General features: G+C 38.4%; 1 protein-coding gene across 1 annotated transcript; it reads right to left on the reverse strand.

Annotated features, from left to right (window-relative positions):
- Positions 1-1,640: 1,640 nt before the first annotated feature.
- tspan8 (tetraspanin 8) lies at positions 1,641-15,125 on the reverse strand. The gene is made up of 8 exons (XM_022749470.1): positions 15,069-15,125; positions 6,818-6,880; positions 6,518-6,637; positions 5,492-5,566; positions 5,291-5,386; positions 4,615-4,725; positions 4,409-4,492; positions 1,641-3,431 (listed from the first exon to the last, which is right to left on the reverse strand). The coding sequence occupies exons 1-8, from the start codon at positions 15,123-15,125 to the stop codon at positions 3,348-3,350; spliced, it is 690 nt and encodes a 229-aa protein (XP_022605191.1). The 3' UTR covers positions 1,641-3,347.
- Between the last annotated feature and the right edge of the window lie 4,276 nt (positions 15,126-19,401).

Raw genomic sequence — 19,401 nt, forward strand, 5'->3', positions numbered from 1 at the left:
TTTTTATGCCTTACTATACTATGTCGTTTTTATGACTTTTTATGCCTTACTATACTATGTTGTTTTTATGACTTTTTATGCCTTACTATACTATGTCATTTTTATGACTTACTATACTATGTCGTTTTTATCACTTTTTTTACCTTACTATACTATGTCTTTTTTATGCCTTGCTATACTATGTCGTTTTTATGACTTTTTATGCCTTACTATACTATGTCATTTTTATGCCTTACCATACTATGTCATTTTTATGCCTTACTATACTATGTCGTTTTTATGACTTTTTATGCCTTACTATACTATGTTGTTTTTATGACTTTTTATGCCTTACTATACTATGTCATTTTTATGACTTACTATACTATGTCGTTTTTATCACTTTTTTTACCTTACTATACTATGTCTTTTTTATGCCTTGCTATACTATGTCGTTTTTATGACTTTTTATGCCTTACTATACTATGTCATTTTTATGCCTTACCATACTATGTCATTTTTATGCCTTACTATACTATGTCGTTTTTATGACTTTTTATGCCTTACTATACTATGTCATTTTTATGACTTTATGTGCCTTACTATACTATGTCGTTTTTATGCCTTACTATACTATGTCATTTTTATGACTTTTTATGCCTTACTATACTATGTCATTTTTATGACTTTATGTGCCTTACTATACTATGTCGTTTTTATGCCTTACTATACTATGTCATTTTTATGCCTTACCATACTATGTCATTTTTATACCTTACTATACTATGTCATTTTTATGACTTTTTTTGCCATTCTATACTGTCATTTTTATGACTTTATGTGCCTTACTATACTATGTCGTTTTTTTGCCTTACTATACTATGTCATTTTTTTGACTTTTTATGCCTTATTATACTATGTCTTTTTTTTTACTTTTAATGCCTTACTATACTATGTCATTTTTATGCCTCACTATACTATGTCGTTTTTATGCCTTACTATACTATGTCGTTTTTTTGACTTTTTATGCTTTACCATACTATGTCATTTTTATGCCTTATTATACAATGTCGTTTTTATTACTTTTTATTCCTTATTACACTATATCATTTTTATGACTTTTTGTGCTTTCCTATACTATGTCGTTTTTATGACTTTATATGCCTTACCATACCTTGTTGTTTTTATGACTTTTTGTGCCTTACTATACTATGTAATTTTTTATGCTTTACTATACTATGTCGTTTTTATGACTTTTTATGCCTTACTATACTATGTCATTTTTATGCCTTACTATACTATGCCATTTTCTTTTACTTTTTAGGCCTCACTATAGTTTTTTCCTTTATGGATTTCTTCCCTTACCGTACTATAGGGTTTTTATGACTTTATATGCCTTCCTATACTCTGGCGTTTTTATTTTCTAACATGTAACAGTGAACGTGACATGAGAACATTAAAGTCTGGATCCCGATGAGAACTGCAGATGATGAAGAGTGAACTGAAGGTACTCTAGAGATTGTATTCCTGCAATAAAAGCGCAGTTTGGATTCATCTACAGGAGAAAGGAAAGTGAGTCCTGGCATTAATCAGAAAGTCAGTACTTAACCATTTCACTTGTGTCACAGACCAAGCCAGACGCTGCAGCTGGAGATTCCCTTCATCGTTTATTGTAGTTTGACAGCTTAACAGTGATAAAACCATTACAAACAGCAGACTGTAGAGCTCACACAGGAACACATCAGCTTCACTGTGTCAAGATGGCAAACAAACCACATCATCTGTTTTATTTCATCACAGCATGCAGATCAACAACCTTCAAAGTGTGACCTGGGGTCCATCAGAGGTCCTGCAGTGGAGTTGAGGGGGTCCACAGAAAACAACCAACACAAGGTCAATTCCTTTCTTTACATTTGTTTCCTAATTTACTTTTTGGAAGGTCCTTGTAAAAATCTTTAAGCAACATTATTATGACTTAGTAACTAAAAAATAAAAGACAAGCAAATGTTGGAGAGAACTTCTTATATAGTATGACACTTATTTCAGTTGGGTGATTAAAATACACAAAAATAAAAATATCTTTAATGAAAAAAAAAAAGCAACAGCAATAGGATTCAGAGAGCAGAGAAACAAAAATCAAGTATTACTCCACAAGATTTAACCACAACTTTTTAGCTTTTATAATAAAAACAAAAATTGAACAAATAATATTCTGTAACAATGTGATATAAGGTATTAAATTATGCAGCAGTGTCAAATTTAAAGCTTATTTTTTTCATAATGACATTATTCTTATAACTTGTATTTATTCTACAACAGCACGATCACACCACTTCAACTTCCTGAGGATTATTTTGTAGCATTTTCCATTAAAAAAAATGGCAGCAGACAGTGCAATACAGTTATAGCAGTGTGTGTTTGAACATAAATGTATGGAAGCTAATTCCTACCCCAAAAAATATTGAACATAAAAAATAAGGAACCACAGAAATGACATTCTGATAGGAGTATCAAATTATGACTACTATAACAAACTATAATAAAATCAAATTTAAGCATCTTTCATATATGTATAAATTAAACTGCAGTTTGAGTCCAGATTTACAAGTACGAAAATAAAATTTTCAAGAATTTGTTATAATCATAAAGAAAATGTTGTAATTACATTTGTAATGTACAAATCGTTCATATGAGATATAACTGATGAGAAACTAATGAATTTATATGTAACCACTTATTTACTGATTTATTTTTTTGGGGTACCAATTGGCTTCCATAAAGAATAAGATCTATATGATATGAGGATTTGTATTCTTGACCATCTTCCTGACTTTTGTTCTTTGAGGCCTCGTGTGAACTGACACATGGATGAGTGTTGTTGTTTCACTTGTTACCTTGTTGTGACGTGATGAGTATTTTTGTAAAATACATTATCACAGGTTTTCTGTGAAGTTATAGGAACACTCTGATATTGTTGTTTACTCTCCTGCTCAGACAAGATTCATTACTCAGTAAATCAAAAATACATTTGTTTTTTTCCCTTGGTTATCTTTTATTTGGATAATTTAAATCTCCTCACTTTCTTTCTCGGAAACGTTTAAATCATTTATTTATTTCACATTTTTCACACATAGCACTTATTATTTATTATATAATATTTGCCCAAAATATAAATACATTTAACCTGTGCACTAGCTGAAATCCATACAGTTTAATGACAGGCTGTGTATTAATGAGCCAAAATATCAGCGTGCTCCTTCACAATAAAAGCACAGGTTAAAGTACAGTAGCACTGAAGTTAGGTTTTATGTTGCGTGGGTCACTCGGGCACTGCTGATTGGCTGTTGCCTGGTAACGAGGGTGGGGCCTCAGGCATTAGTCGTAGTGCCGGTGGCGCCATCCTTCCTGCCGATCTGACAGTAGAGGATCATGGCGAAGGCCATGCCGAAAATCTGCAGGGAGTAGAAGACATCAGGTGATGAAACAGTGACATATACAGGACATAGAACTTAGTGTTTAATATGTATGTATGTAATATAAGTATGTTTTTGGATTATTCCATTTTTGTTTGATGGTCACATTTCCATTCAACAATAATGAATATTATCATTATTGTCCAACCATTAATCAACTATAGCAGAACTGTTTTTATTCAGTATCAAAAATATTCAGATTGATACTGCGTATCTATAATTTTCTATGTATTTAATCAATTTTTTATATATTTTTTTGAATATTTTTGAACATTTTATTTTGTACTTTCTAACGTTCCTTCAAATGCTGTTATAAGTATTAATGTCTCAACGATTTTATGCTTTCTATGTAATTTTTTTTAACTTACTTTAATTATTTATTTAATTATTATATTGTATTATTATTATGATATTATACATCATTATTTCTGTCATTATTTTATTATTATTCCATCTCATTTTACATGTTTTATGTTCATGCCTTTTCATGTGAAACATCATTTCTTTCTTCTTTCATTTCTTTGTTGTAAAACACTAAGTGCTATACAAATCAAGCTTAGTGTTATTATTATAACTACTATTATTAATATTAGATACTTGTACACTAGAAATATAATGTAAAATGTGTAGGTTTCTTGTTCTGCTGATGGATCTGACTCAGGCTCGATTCTTTCAACATGTTTTCATCAGTGTAAAAAAATACAAAGTAAAAATAAAAAGTTTATCCTCAATGTTTCCTGTTATAACTTGAAGCAGTGTTTTAGCATCCCACATTATTTTAAACGTTTTTTGTGTTTGGCTCCGACGCCATGATGCAATGCAAATATCTTATTTTTCCAACATCAGAATGTTGTGTACTTCTCTTTGTGTGTGTGTGTGTGTGTGTGTGTGTGTGTGTGTGTGTGTCTGTGTGTGTATGTGTGTGTGTGTGTGTGTGTGTGTGTGTGTGTACTGACCAGCAGGATGGCGATGGCGAAGGCGATTCCCAGCACCACCTCCATGTTTTTCTCCATCAGAGTGATGATTTTGTTGGAGCAGGGCTGCAGGGTGAGAACACCACCATCAGCATCATCATCATCATCAACATCATCATCATCATCATCATCAGACTGTACATCACATGGTTTGATGATTATAATATAAAGATGTTCTTCAGCCTCACCTCATTGTAGAGGGCCGACGAGCCGCAGTCGGGCTCAGTCTTGTTGCAGCGACAGGACTCGGGGATCTGGGTCCAGTCTGAGGGTCCGTTCACGAGACCACAACACTTGAGCTGGAGGGAAAACACAACAAGACATGAGACTGAGCCGTAAACATTAATGATCACTAACGATCACACTGTTAATGAGCGAGTTTTTCTTCTTTGTCACATGTGGCAGGAAACTGAACGCTGGGTTTTGGACTGTTGATCAGATCAAACAAAAAATCTGAAGAAAGTATTTTAGAGACAAATTGATTCTTCAAAAAAACTCAGTCACGGTCTTAAATCTTTTTACAAGTTATATGATTATTACAATCCAGGCCACGCCCTCTTCTGCAGAACTAGTGACCTCACACACGCCCCCGACCCCGAGGCTGACAAACTGTGTGAGGCAGCTCCAGTTCGTCTGCAGACTTCATCAATATCATGTTTTTATATTTCAACAGTGTCTGATGCTTGTGCGCCCTTCAGTGGATCTCCATGGTAACAACAGGCTGATCAACATGTTAGAAACTACATGGAGGATTGACTGCAGTGTGTGTGTGTGTGTGTGTGTGTGTGTGTGTGTGTGTGTGTGTGTGTGTGTGTTGTTGATTGTGTGTGTGTGTGTGTGTGTGTGTGTGTGTGTGTGTGTTACCTCCCGCTGCAGTTTCTCCAGGTCCTCCCTCACAGTCTCTGATTGTTCTGACAGTGGGGTGAATTTCTCCAGACGCTTCTTCACCCAGTCCTTAACCTGCACACACACACACACACACACACACGACATAAAGTTTGTTATTTTCCAGACAAAGTAATGAGAGCGCAGGCGACATCAGCACAGAGCCACTTCCTGTTTTACCTTCTTCTCGCCCACGGCTCCCAGGATTCCTGCCGCCAGCAGGAGGATGAAGATGAGGAGGAGGGTGATGAAGAACTGAGGGAACACAGGAGGATTTGTTTTAATTAGAAGCATGTGAACGTTTTCAGAGCAGACTTTCCAGTGGAACATGTTGTCGAATTTTTTGCTAACAGCTAACGTTACACAATTTAACAGAAATCAGTTTTTCTTCACTCCTCTAAAAAAAGCAGTTGTCAGCTTCCTGTTTGGGCTCCTGTTGATTTGATTCATGGAAAAACTGCTGTTTTATCCAGGTGTGAAAGGTTACAGTTTATTAATGAATAACATGTTACTGGGTCGATGTGCAGACTCGTACTCGCAGGTCTTGATCCAGTATTTTAAGCAGCATCTTACATTTCTGATTCCAGCATCAGTATCTGAACAACAACAATATTTCATCTCTGATTGGTTTATAATTGATTTGCTTCTGAAAATAAGCAGCAATCAATAATTTATAAAAATTATGATTTAGAATATTTCTGGTGGTGTATTGTGACCTGTTATGTTTTTTTGGTTTACGGATATAAATAAGTATGTAGCTACTTTTTATACCTTACTATATATACTATGACGTTTTTATGACTTTTCATGCCTTTTCATGCCTTACTATACTATGTTGTTTTCAGGATAGTTACAATCCTACATGTTTACATTGTGTTTTTATACTGATGTTTATCAACATATTGTCTCTATTAAAGAAATAAAGAAAACAATTTGCACTTTTTACACTTTAAAAAATACAAATAAAAAATAAAGTGTATTACTCTTTTTCACTAAAGTTGCAAATGCAACACTGTCCTTCATAATTCATCATCATGAGTTATTTTGTCATTTCAGATCCACTGAATTGTTCAGCCCTAAAAATACTGATGACATGATGAAACAAATGAAATCTTTTTTTTCTCAGAGGTGAAACATAAGTCCTGATTTCAGACAGGAAGTGTCAGTGTCAGATCACATGATGAAGAATCAGGTGGTGACGCTCACCAGCAGCAGCATGCAGCGGTTCTCTCTGATGGCGCCGCAGCAGCCCAGGAACCCGAGCACCATGATGATCACCCCGATGGCGATCATCAGATCGATGCCAGGAAGAGATTCATTGGTGATCTGAGGACAGGAAGAGGGGAGGAAGAAGAGGAGGGAGAGGAGGAGGAAGAAGAGGAGGGAGAGGAGGAGGGAGAGGAGGAGGAAGAGGAGGAGGGGGCGAGTAAAACACACAACACTGAGTTTTTGAAGAGTTTTCAAACTTGTCTTTACTTGTGTGGATGTGGAAATGATTAAACTCACCTGGTTTCCATCTTTGCTGACTTTCAGGTAGATGGACACACCCAGGATGATGCAACCACTCACCTGTACAGAGAGAGAAAGAGAGAGAGAGAGAGAGAGAGAAATTTTACATTAGAAAATGTGCAACATGTTTCCTCTGAGTTAAGTTTATCTGTGACAATCTGGCGACACCTGGTGGAGAAAAACTGTCACCTTCACACAGACACAGTTTCAGATAGATAGATAAATAGATAGATAGACTGAACAACCAGAGTCTCTGAGGATCTGGACTCTGGACTTTCTGAGGATCTGGACTCTCTGAGGATCTGGACTCTCTGAGGATCAGGTCTACATGAACAGACTGGAGTCCAGCTCCTTGGTGGGCGGGGCTCAGGACTGATGAGTGACATGTATTATTCACCACTCATACAATTAGCCGCCACAATAAGGCTTCTGAGAGTAATTATCCAGCATCAATATTTCATCCTCAGAGCTGCAGCAGAGCCGGAAAACAGAGACCCGGTCAGAGGACACGACCACGGCGTCTCCTTGGAGACCAACACACAGCAGCTAATTACAGGATCATGTAGATGAAATGGATGTAAATGAATTAAAATGCATGGACACAGACACACCCTCCTGGATTCACAGGAAAACTTTTCTTTTTTTTTTAAATCAAAATAAAAGCTGCACTTTTGTTTCTATCCGTTTTTAAATATTTTTAAATGAATCATATGATTTTTTAAAATAGTTTTTGCATATTTTCTTTAAGTGTTGAGAACGTGGGGTCCAAAAAAAGAAAAATTATTTAAACATTTAAATCAAACAGCAAGAAAATTAGTAAAAATTTTAACTAAACTTTAAATTTTAACTAAAATATAATTATTTTACATATGTTCATGTTACTCAGTTAAAGTGAAATTTAGAGCTCAAGTGATCAATTAATTGATTTGAATTGATTTTTTAATAGTTGTATAATCATTTAGGCCTAAATCATAGTCTCCAGTTAAAGGTTTTTCTTACTCATTTATATTAATTACAGACCGTCCGAAAGTAAAAACGAGCTCGTGGGTCGTTTGTGTAGCAGGTTACTATGACCCTCAGTTACCTTTTGTTGCTAGGCGACATCCAGCAGCCAGATGTCAGGAGGGGGTTGCGGTGGATGTATGAATATGACACAGGAGAGCGGTGTTCGATATCCGTGTAAAACTAGCTGTTTATGTTGTAACCATGACAACAAACATCGTCTAATGTTGAGGAAGAACTAATTTGAACCTAAATGAAACTAACCAGGCCACGACCGTTGTTATAGTTACCACGGCGACGAAGGTCTGGTATGGCACTCTCGGTACAGTTCGCGTGTTCATTATTGTAACCATGACAACCAAGGTCCGGTACACTTACCACCAGCCTGTCTGGTTGTTGAGGTTAATTTAAGTAACCATCTGGTTTAAAGTCAAAACCAGCAACTTTCTTTCACTTATTCCTTTTGAATTGAATACAAAATGAATTAAATACAAAATGTGAGAAAGAACTTTCTTTTAGATTTGGGAGAAAAAAACAAGCTTTTTCAATATTTTCTGATATTTTAAAGATTCAATGATTAATGGATTCATCAGAGAAGAATCAGCATTTTGATCGATAATGAAAACAATCACTGGTTGCAGCTCTACATGTGACTTCGCTCTGTGCGTTGTGTCACATCGTGTGTGAAATGTTCCGTCCTGGAAATAAAGACTAAAGGAAACTTTGTGTTTATGTTAAAGGAAAAAAAAGATGGATCATCGGTTCACTGCTGAATGAACGGAAACAGGCGTGACAAACATCTGCAGAGGACGCGACCTCTGCGCTCACAATGACAGCACACACACACACACACACACACACACACACACACACACACTGTGCATGTGAAGCCACCACACCCTCAGCCTATTGATACACAGCTCTTACTCCGAAAGCTGAATAAGTAACACACACACCTACACACACACCTGACCAGTGAAACCAGTGCAACCACAGTCTGGTGTTTCTGACCAATCAGCTGTGACCTCAGGTGAGCGTGTGCTCGAGTCTGTTAAGCTGCTTCATAACCGCCTCAATCTCAGTCCTCAAACACACCTGTCATAAACTAAATGATATAGTCAAGAAAAATGGAAATACAAGTAAAATAAATTAAAAGTATTTAAAAATCATCAAAATATTATTTGATAATTCAGTTCCAGTAACTATTCCATCTAGTCTGTAGGTTTTGCTCAGTAGACGGAGATCACTTCAGTAGTTTCACTGTTAATGTGCTTTTTACCTCATCGCTCACTGTTACGTCTCTTTAAAGTAAAGTTTGTTTTTTATTGTTGAAGGAGGAAAGTTTCTCGGTGCTTTTAGGAGTTTATAACGAAGCAATTAAACTAATTTAGTGTCACAACAATTGGTATTGGAGTATTTCTATATTCTTATGTGTTTTAAAGGTTTGACCGTACATGAACACTGAGAGATTTACTCCGTTCTGTTGGATAAAGGTGATGTCATCTCCGTGCACCAATCAGGATTTAGCAACATGAACGTCTGACAGTTGTAGGATCGTTTACAGGAAGTGCTGCTAAAGTTTTAGATGTTTAGGTTCCTCGCCGTCACTCATTTGTTTTGACAAACTTTATCTTCAGTTGTTGCACATTCGGTCATTTATATTTAAAGTTATGGAGATGCTTAACGTTTGAAAGCAGGTTTTCGGACCTGAGGGGATTTGTAAAGTTCAGATCAGTTGAACGACAAACAGAGAGAGAGACAGTCTGCTGGTGATGACACGGCCTGAGGGACGAACCTCCATCACTCTGCTCACACTTTACTCTCTATAAACCCTTCAAAGATAAGGAAACTCAAACTGTTTGTTGATCAACTCACAGCACACTGTTAAAAAAAAATGCGAGGACGACCATTAACGGGAAACTATCTGTGGCTGGATCTGGGATGTGGAGGAGTGAGTTACTGTTTTATCAGCTACATCACTGAAGAGAAAAAAGAAACACACCCATACAAAGCTGCTGTTTTTCTTTGAGAGGTGGATGCCGGCGGTGAGAGGCCGGTCACTGCACTGAACAAACATCCAGTGAAAAGGCTTTGTACAGAGGTTTAGATGTTGTTATCACAGAGTTAAATCAGAGAGATTCCAACCTGCGTCAATGCAAATACACACACACACACACACACACACACACACACACACACACACACACACACACAGAAAACCTGTTGAGCAACATCTCAGCAGGACTGTGTGCAGCGGCTCTAAAAGAAACTACTAGAAACCAGGATTAAAACCAGTTCAATTTAATTATATTATTAAATTACAACTGATCAAAACAACAGTTGTTCAGGATTACATTTCATTGATTTTACATCTGACTGGAATTTGATCTGGATTACAGCTGTTTGGGATTCATTAATTAGGGTTACACCTGACAGGATTAAAATAATTATAATTACAGTTACTTCTAATTAGTTGGTTTGAGTTGATTGGGATTAAAGTTAATTGGGATTACAGGTGATAAATAGATCATAAGGACTATAGATGAGCAGCATTATAATTGATCAGGACTTCAGATGATTGGGATTAAAACTGATCTGGAGTCAAGATTTGAGTGAATCTGGAATCTAATTGATCAGGATCACATTTGAACGAGATTACAGATAATCAGGATTAAAATGATTTCAATTAAATGGGAATATGTCTGATCAGAATTACAGTTAATCAGGATTAAATTAGATTTGCTTTACAGTTTATATGATCAGGATTAAATCAGGATTATAACTGGATTAAATTTTCTCAAGATTTTGATTTATCAGGATTAAAAAATATCAGGGTTACACATTAAATTGATGAAAGTCGCAGTTTATCAGGTTAAATTTGTTATAGATTACATCTGATCAGGATTAAAGTAAATCAGTTGTGTGTCTTCTTAAGAACTTGAAGTAGTCATCATATTCTTTTTAACTCAATCACTCTAATGAACATAATTAAACCCAATAGTTTCCTGTGTAGTGAGTAATAAAGATGTTGTGTAACATCAGTTTTCACATTCGTCTAAAGTGGAGAATGAGTTTCCTGTTCCTTTATGTCCCTGCTGGCTTCCTGTACATCTGTCGAACTGCAATGTTGAGATCACGAGTTTCTTCTTCTTCTTGTGTGACAAATAATAAACACTACAAAAGTAATAATTACGAGGTCAGTTGACTCGTTAATCCGCACGAGGCGGTTCATTCCTCAGCAGTGACTCACAGGCAGTCGAACACAGTAGTACTGAGTCACTGTGTCACTGAGATACTGGACAAACTGTTCTGCTGGATTCACTTTGAATCCACCAGACGAGACGGTGTCAGTACACAATAACTACACACACACACACACACACACACACACACACACACACACACACAAAATTACAGCAGTGACACTACTAATTACAGGTGAGAGAGACCACTGAGTCTGACAACACCACCCCTCAGTTTCTGGGTCTTTGTTCAGGTCTGTCTGACTCAACATTACATTCAGACGGAAAGCATTTCTACCAGGCTGATGATTGACAGATCTACCCTTTACTTTGAATACATTCCTCCACCTTCTTCCACCTTCCTCCGCCTGTCTGTACGATCACATGATCTCTGATACAAGATGTCCTCTCTGCTCATTGTTTTAATTTTGTTCAGATATTGAAAAACCTTTAAACCACCTGTTTTTCTGGCCTAGGTTCATGTTTTTTTTCTTTTTCCATCACTTCTCCTCTTCTACTGAAGTTAGCATGCTAACCAGATAGCTCAGGCCCGGTCGGACTGTCTCATCACTTTCCGATACCGAGTCACTGCCCAGTCCAGTCTGCCCTGAAGAAGCAGCTGCTCAGAGGACGTATTATAACCTCTTTGTCTTGTAAACACAACGATGGGTGAAGCGCTTAGCAACAGCCGTTAATGCTAACATTAGCTATGTAGCAATAGCAAAAACGTACAAATAGCTCCTTTAAAAATGAATTAAATGAAATAAACAGTTCTTTTTCCGATTTCAAATTTGTCAGTGAAAGTAAAATCCAACAACCACATCATCAACAGAGCACACCCATCTGTATGTAGTTACTGTGCACCTGTGGTTTGCTGTAGTGCTAAAACATGCTATCTTTCCATTGGGTTCATCTCTTTCCTCTGCTCGAAACGGTCCCTGAACGCAGCATCTATTATTCATGGATGATATGAGCACTCTGCTAACAGGCGTTAATGCACAGAGACGAGCAGATAACTGGTTATATCTCTTCTCACAGACCATGAAACCACTTGGCGGGATGTGTCTGCAGCAGTTTGTCTGTCGTCAGATGCCGAGAGAGTTGTGTTACAGCCCTGATGTGGGAGCATCATAATTCACTGTATCACCTCTTATCTACACCGCTGCTATGAGTTTGACACAACTCACAACATGAAGTTGAACATCACATGATCTTTTCCACAGCGTGACGCTCGTCTCTTGCGTCTGGGTTTCTGTAGATAGGAAGCATCACTTAGCAACTGAAAGCTAATGCGGAGCCACAAGTTTAAAAAACTACAGTAAATAGGCTTTACAGTAAATAACAACCCGACCCCACCCTCGCCATCATCATCATTAGGTAAACACATCATGTCCACCATGTCCACTGAGTGGTTCGAATCAAGTTAACATTGATTCAACATTGTTTCTGGAAACATGAGAGAACGACTGAAATAACCTCGGCGGGCAGCAGGACTGACGTTCTCACACCGGGCGGTTTATTTTAAACAGGACAGAGTTTGATGGATAAACAAGAAGGACGTGATGAAGACTATTTTTAACAGTTCAGAGAATGTTTTGAAGCCCAGAGCTCAGAGCAACACAACAGTGCAGGCTAATGTCTGTGCCGTCCCGCCTCCTTTATTTAACAGGATGCTCTAAAAACCTGATCATAAACACACAAAAATGCGTTCATTGTATGTCCCTACGTTTCCCAACATGCTCTTCAGTCATCTTAATGACGTCATCATTATGCATCATGGCTGAGAGCGAATCAAAGCCAGAAACAACAAACGTGTCGTGTGGTGAGGTACGGTGGTTAGTTTCCTTTTTATTCTGGTGATAAACTGGTGACGAGTTTCTAAACTGAAACGTCGTGTCATAATATCGGAAATAGAAGAGTAACTGATTCAGTAACTGCACAATTAGCTAATGTTAGCTGTTAGCCACAGGTCTTACCTGTCCAGGTAAAGCTACTGCTGCAGCGTTCTAAACTGAGGTTTGGTAGATTTTATTTATCATTAGATAAAAATGTCATTTTTAAGGGGAAGTAAGTGGTAGTTTTTCATTCAAGGGTTACACAGTCTTCACTAAATACTGTAATTAAACACAAAGTTTTACACTTTGGAAATCCACATTTGACGTCTTATTCAGAATCAGGTGAGGCTGGATACATGGTATATATATATATACATTTACATAAATGTAAATGTATATATATGGTTGTATGAGATACAGACATAGATCCAGGCTGCGTTTACACGTTCAGTTTGTTTGTAACGAGCTAGTTACCACGACAACAGAGTAAGTGGTGTAAAAGTTGCTCTTTTACGTCATTATCGATTGACTGATGAAAACTTGTTGCGAGTGTTAATTCTTTAGGATTTAAAATTCTGCCAGTTTTTGAGATGCTCCTTTACTGCTAATGATGACGTCCAGTAGATGGATTTTTTTTAAATTTTTTCGTTTTGAAGTTATCAGAATCTAATCGTTTCAATATCAAAGTTTTTACACAGACTTTAACTCAAGTGGTGGTAATTACGAGAAACAGAAACAAACTCCACAACAACTGTGTGGAAAGTGACAAAAGAGAGTTTAAAGGACGTTCAAACCCCGCTTAGCTTCACAAACTTAACAAAAAGACTGGAAGTAAAGGGAAACAGAAGTTTAAAAGTGCACGTCGACCCGGAAGTCTTCACGGGTCCACTCAAAGCCGAGCTAATTGTAGGAAACTCATCGTGAGAATTGACAGATCTTTACAATCAGATTCACAGATATTTAGCAGGTTAGATACGTGTATTTTGTCCATCTACCTTTTTATGGTCGTGCAGGACGTGGGAATGCGAATAAATTCTTCTTTGGAGAATATAAACTAATAATTTAGTTTCACGAATTTCACATTCCTTTTCAGGGGATTATTATTACCATATTGCTGCTCCTCTGGACTAATGACTGATGATCTTTACCTCCAACACTAACTGCTGATAAAACCACCATGTCTCATTTTACATATTTCACTTGTTGCTGCATGTATCTTACTGTAAAGCACACTGAGTCTACCTGTAACGCAGCATCAGGTTTGTGCAAGAACTTAATCCCAAATGCCTGAGTGAAGCTATAGAATAACCAGCATGTGATTATGTAGTATGAGGAAATACAGCCATGTGAAGCAGAGTGGGCTGAATCAAACCTCCCGAAGAGGTTTTAGGAAAAACCCCAGACTCTTTAGATTGAGCAATGGCTGCTGCTTCATATGCAACATCTGAGCACAGGTGGAGGAGTGATACAAGGCTGCAGATGACAGATGTGACGATGCGTGGCCGAGCGACGGGCCACGCCCTGAAACTGAGCTAATGTTTGTTTAGAGAGGGAGAGGCAGGGAGATGATAAAGAGCCGACACAACCTGTTCTACGCTCCTGATACGACTGATTAACAACAACGAGCTGAGACACAGACAGAGGTCGTCGCAGAGCGGCGCCGCACAGTAACACATGGAAAATAAAGTTACTATACAAAAGCAAACACAGTGGGAAATGAAGAATAAATAAGAAATAAATAACAAAAGAAAGAAAAGATTAAATACAAAAGACCAAAATAAAAATGTCTGACATCTGTTAAACTTTAACAAAAGCCCCAAAAACAGAAAATAAACAACAGAAACAGACAATTAAAGCTACAGCTCAGCTTCAAAGACCAGTGTAACACACCCATTCATTCTGCAGCAAAACTGACAAAAACCCAAACAATCTGAATAATAAAATTACCCCAATGTCAAACCAGACAAACCTGCCACTGATCCAGTCTCAGACACTCTTGGAAACAAGATTATTACAATTTAAACTGGTAATAATCTCTAAAAACAAAAATGACATTATTGAACATTTGCTTGGAGAATTAACACTTGTCCGATTCATCACCTGAAAAGTCAAAGTGTTGAGTTTAAAATGATGTAAAAAAAAAACAAATGTTTTTCCTTTCAGACTCACCCAGAAAAGAAGGTTGAAGAAGAAGAGCAGGTATTTGATGCATTTATTCACAGCCATGGCTTTCCTTTTTTTCTCCTTTAGTCGTTCCTCCTCAGCGGCTTCTCACTCAGGACTCACTGCCCTCGACGGACACAAGCTTCCTATAGAATGAAGCAGAAACCGAGAGACTGCCTCAGGCTTGTAAATAGACCAGCCTGCTCTACCTGTTTCCTCTCACTGACGGTACTTCCCCTTTTTGTCTTTCCTCCTTTTCTTCCCTGAAACCTGCCTTTCCATCCATCCCTGCTCTTGTGCTTCTTTGGCTTTTTCTTTTTCCTATCCTGCGTCCTTCTTTCTTTCTTTTTCCGACACCTCGTTCCTTTCCCATGGACAACATTTTATGTCTAACGTCTTGTTTTAGCTGGATGACAGTTCATTTGACCCTATTGTTCAAATGTTGAGAAGCTTTTCGAGGTGGAAATTTAGTCATAAAAATGGAGGTGTGGTTGATCTTTCAAACTCTTGAAGACACATATTTGCTATTGTAAATCTCTCTAAGCCATGTGAGCAGATAATGACTCTACAGATGTTTGTGTGGGTGTGCCTCATCCACACATGAACTTCCCTTCCCTCACCTCCAGCGCTTGGAGACTGAAGTAATCGATCTGAAACTTGAAATAATAGGAATAATAAAAAAGTAAGTTTTCGCATTTTAACCTTTAAAAAACATTATTTTCAACTCATATGACCAAACCATGACACAATTATCATTTTAACTGTATCACAGACTATGAATTGATCCTTCAGTCTTGTCGCTGAACATGAACATTGTCTTTAATAGTGAAGATCAAGTAGTAAAAACAGCATCAACACTGTGTCATGGTCATTAACGGAACAGCCAGTGACTCCCTACTACCATCTAGTGGCAGCTGCTGAAAACTACAACAGTCGACTTGCAAATGTTCCCTGGTACGTCTCCACATTTCCACCATCACATTGTAGTTGAGTCCGGCTGGTTAATATCTGACTGTGAAATTTCTTCAGTTAACTACTGAAAATTTTACAGTAATTTTCAGTTTTTTTAAAAAAAATTGTGAACAAAAGTCTGTAAAATGACAGAAATGATCTGTGAATTAACAGCCAAACTTCTGTTTTAAGCATTATGCCAATAATAATGAATTACTTTTATTTCCCATTTTTGTAAAGAAAGATTACTGTATTATTTATACAATATATTTTTTCTTTCTTAAATTACATACAAATCTGTGTAAAATGACAGTAATTATCTGTAATTTAAAATGTAGCTTGTTATTATAAAGGTTAATGTCCATAATAACAATTTAAAGATCTTCTCTGTAATTTCAGGGTGAATCTTATTAGTTTTACATTTATGTGACTTCTACATTCAAACTTTTTAATTCTGGATGAAAGGTGTCAAACTTTTTTTCATTACATCAAACATTCAAAATTCAAAAAGTTAGAAGTACTGGAATGTATCCCAGCATGCACTGGGAGGAAAGCAGAAAAATGGTTTATCACACAACAACAACACACATACACACACACACACACACACACACACACATACACACACACACACACACACTAGGCTAGCACACTAACATATGGTGTTCTGTATACTGTACCGTGTGTGTGTGTGTGCGTGCGTGCGTGCGTGCGTGTGTGTCTGTATCAAGTGGCGAACTGCTGTGACGTCACCTATTGGTTTGTGAACTGCCGTTTTGAAGCCTCGAGTTTGGGTTAATGGACGTCGCCATCTTGGTTTTTTGGCGCCAGAAGAAACCATGTTTGGATGAGAGGGTGGAGCTGGGGAGGAGGGAGGGGTGGATCTGACCTGTGTCCTCGAGGACACCAAGTACACCCACCTGCATCGGCAACCTGGCAGCAACAGGCTCCTGGCTGAGCCGTGCGAAGATGCTGCTAACACGGTTAGCTGCCACAACTGTTACATTAGTCTTACAGGCTAATTGCACACATCCAACATCCATTTGGCAAATATCATATATGTGAGGAGTAACTTGTTATTGTAGTTGAAGTTAGCATGTGTGCTAACGTTAACCTGTGAAACCACAGTGTAAAACGTATTCTAACCCTAAGACTGATGATGAATAACGGCTCCTGGACTTTTTACACCTTCCCTCCATCACTTACGGACGGCTCCAGTCAACCTATGATGCAGACTTGTCTTGTGTCAGTGAAGTTCACCTGCACCTTCATTCACAACTGTATTCTATTTCTAATTTGTCAGTTACAGGTGATTGTAAATTGTTGAAATTAATGCAGTTTTTTATGAAGCTTTGCTTTGTTGATGGTTTTTAATGGAGCGTGTCTGGTATGAATTTTAACAGCAGCAGCAGCACAGTATAGAAATCACAACACATTGATTAATTACAAGTTAAGGGAAAACTTCAAAGTCTTTCTATGTTGCTTTAATCAACAACAAACATGATAGAAATGTTTAAATGTGTCCGTCCTTCAACAGTGACAATACAGGATCTACAGATAGATACTAGAGTTTGTGCTTTTCTAATTTGTCGTATGAACTTACCAATTTAAATAACAATGAAAACACTCATTTACCAAAGTGACTGTCAGATTCATCATGAGGCAGATGGTAAATATGAAGAAACATACTCAGTAGAATTTAATCACAGGTTTATTAATTAAAAACCTTTTCAATGACAACAATGAAGTTCTGAATAAAACTGATGAACATGAGCTGTACTACACTGACAACTGCTTCACAATCTGAACTGTCAGTGTTCAGTTCACACTAAAGAGTGTGTGAGGTGAACACATCCGTCTCTGAGGTCACAGCATCACATCTATGAAGAGTCTGGTTTTGCTCCAGGTTGCAGTTCCATCTGTTTCCTACTGAACACCGTGTTCATGTTAAACTGGTCGATACTTTCACCTGTGGAGGTGGTGACTGTGCTAGAGCTGAACACCTTCTGCTCTTAACATGTTGTCACTGTCATCTATCAGCAACAGTAGAAATGAAGTAAAAGGCAAGAAAGTGAATGTGAACACTGAGGACAGAATAAACAACTAGAAAACTCCTGGAGAAATTGTCAATGTTCCTGCTGCTTGGTGCGTGAACTTCACTCCTCACGTTTCAATCTGCACAAAGGACGTGACTTGTCGTAGAGACTCATCCTGACACTGACCTCAGTCACTGCAGCTGTCCCTCAAAAAGCTTGAAGCTGTCACGACTGACAACAATAACCTCACACTGATGGTTTCAAGCACAAATGTGTCCCCACAACCACAGCAAGACATGTATACACACACACGTATACATACACATACATGACCTATCAGAAGTTGATCTGCCACAGCAGCTTCAGGCCGCCTTCCTCTTCCTGTAGGCTGTTCATTGTTTGAAGGAAGAGGAGGAAGAGGAAGAGGAGGAGGAGGAGGAGGAAGAGGAGGAGGAAGAGGAGGAGGAGGAGGAGGAGGCAGACCCCTGCTGGAGGGCCCAGGCTGTCCCTCTGGACCACGTGGCCACCGGGTGAAGACGCAGAGCTGGTTGCAAACGGCCTCCACCAGGCGGCTAACACTGGCCCAGTTTGCAGGGCCCGAGTTCAGTCCAAGAAGACAGCTGAAAGATAATCAGAGAACAGTGTGTGTTAATATAGATCTGATATTCATTAGAGGAAACAGTGATATCTGAAGTGAATCTCACCTCTGGAGACTCTCCTTCCCAGGACAGGAGGTGTTCTTCCCCGTCGCTGCCTTGAACTGTCACCTGGGCGGCCTCTCCTGGTCTCTGGGAGGGAAGACAACTTGCTAATTAATTTTATGTTTGCATGAAATGATAATACACAATATACTGAATCACAAGCTATGACACACGCATGTACCTGGGATGAAGTGGTGAAGGTGGAAACCTGAAGACTGACCCCGCCCTCTGTCAGTCTACCAGTCTCTGTACAGCTGCACCTGCTGGGTCCTGAATGCAGCTGGTGGCTCCTCTGTGTCTCCATATGTCCTGGATGCAGAGAGAATCCAGCAAAGAGACGTCCAGGGTGACGTGGAGATCCTGGATGAGGAGGACGTCTCCTCTGCCTCATGTGTCCTCCTCCAACAGTGGAGCCTCCACTCTCCCAGGAGATCTCTGGATCACCACGGCAACAGTCAGGCCCGAGCATCCTGTGCTTCCCCTCCAGCTCAGACCGCTATGCTCAATGATACGGCTCCTCCGGGGGTCACCTCGAAGATGTGGCGTCATCAAATCAGGCCGCCATCCTGGAAAGCCAACACACCAACATTGGTAACCCAGGCAACTGTTTCAAGAAGCAGCAGCAGCTTCTTTGTCACCTGGAGAGAGAGA

Source organism: Seriola dumerili, unplaced genomic scaffold (genome assembly GCF_002260705.1).
Source record: "Seriola dumerili isolate Sdu_G_001 unplaced genomic scaffold, Sdu_1.0 BDQW01000138.1, whole genome shotgun sequence".
Taxonomy (NCBI): domain Eukaryota; kingdom Metazoa; phylum Chordata; class Actinopteri; order Carangiformes; family Carangidae; genus Seriola; species Seriola dumerili.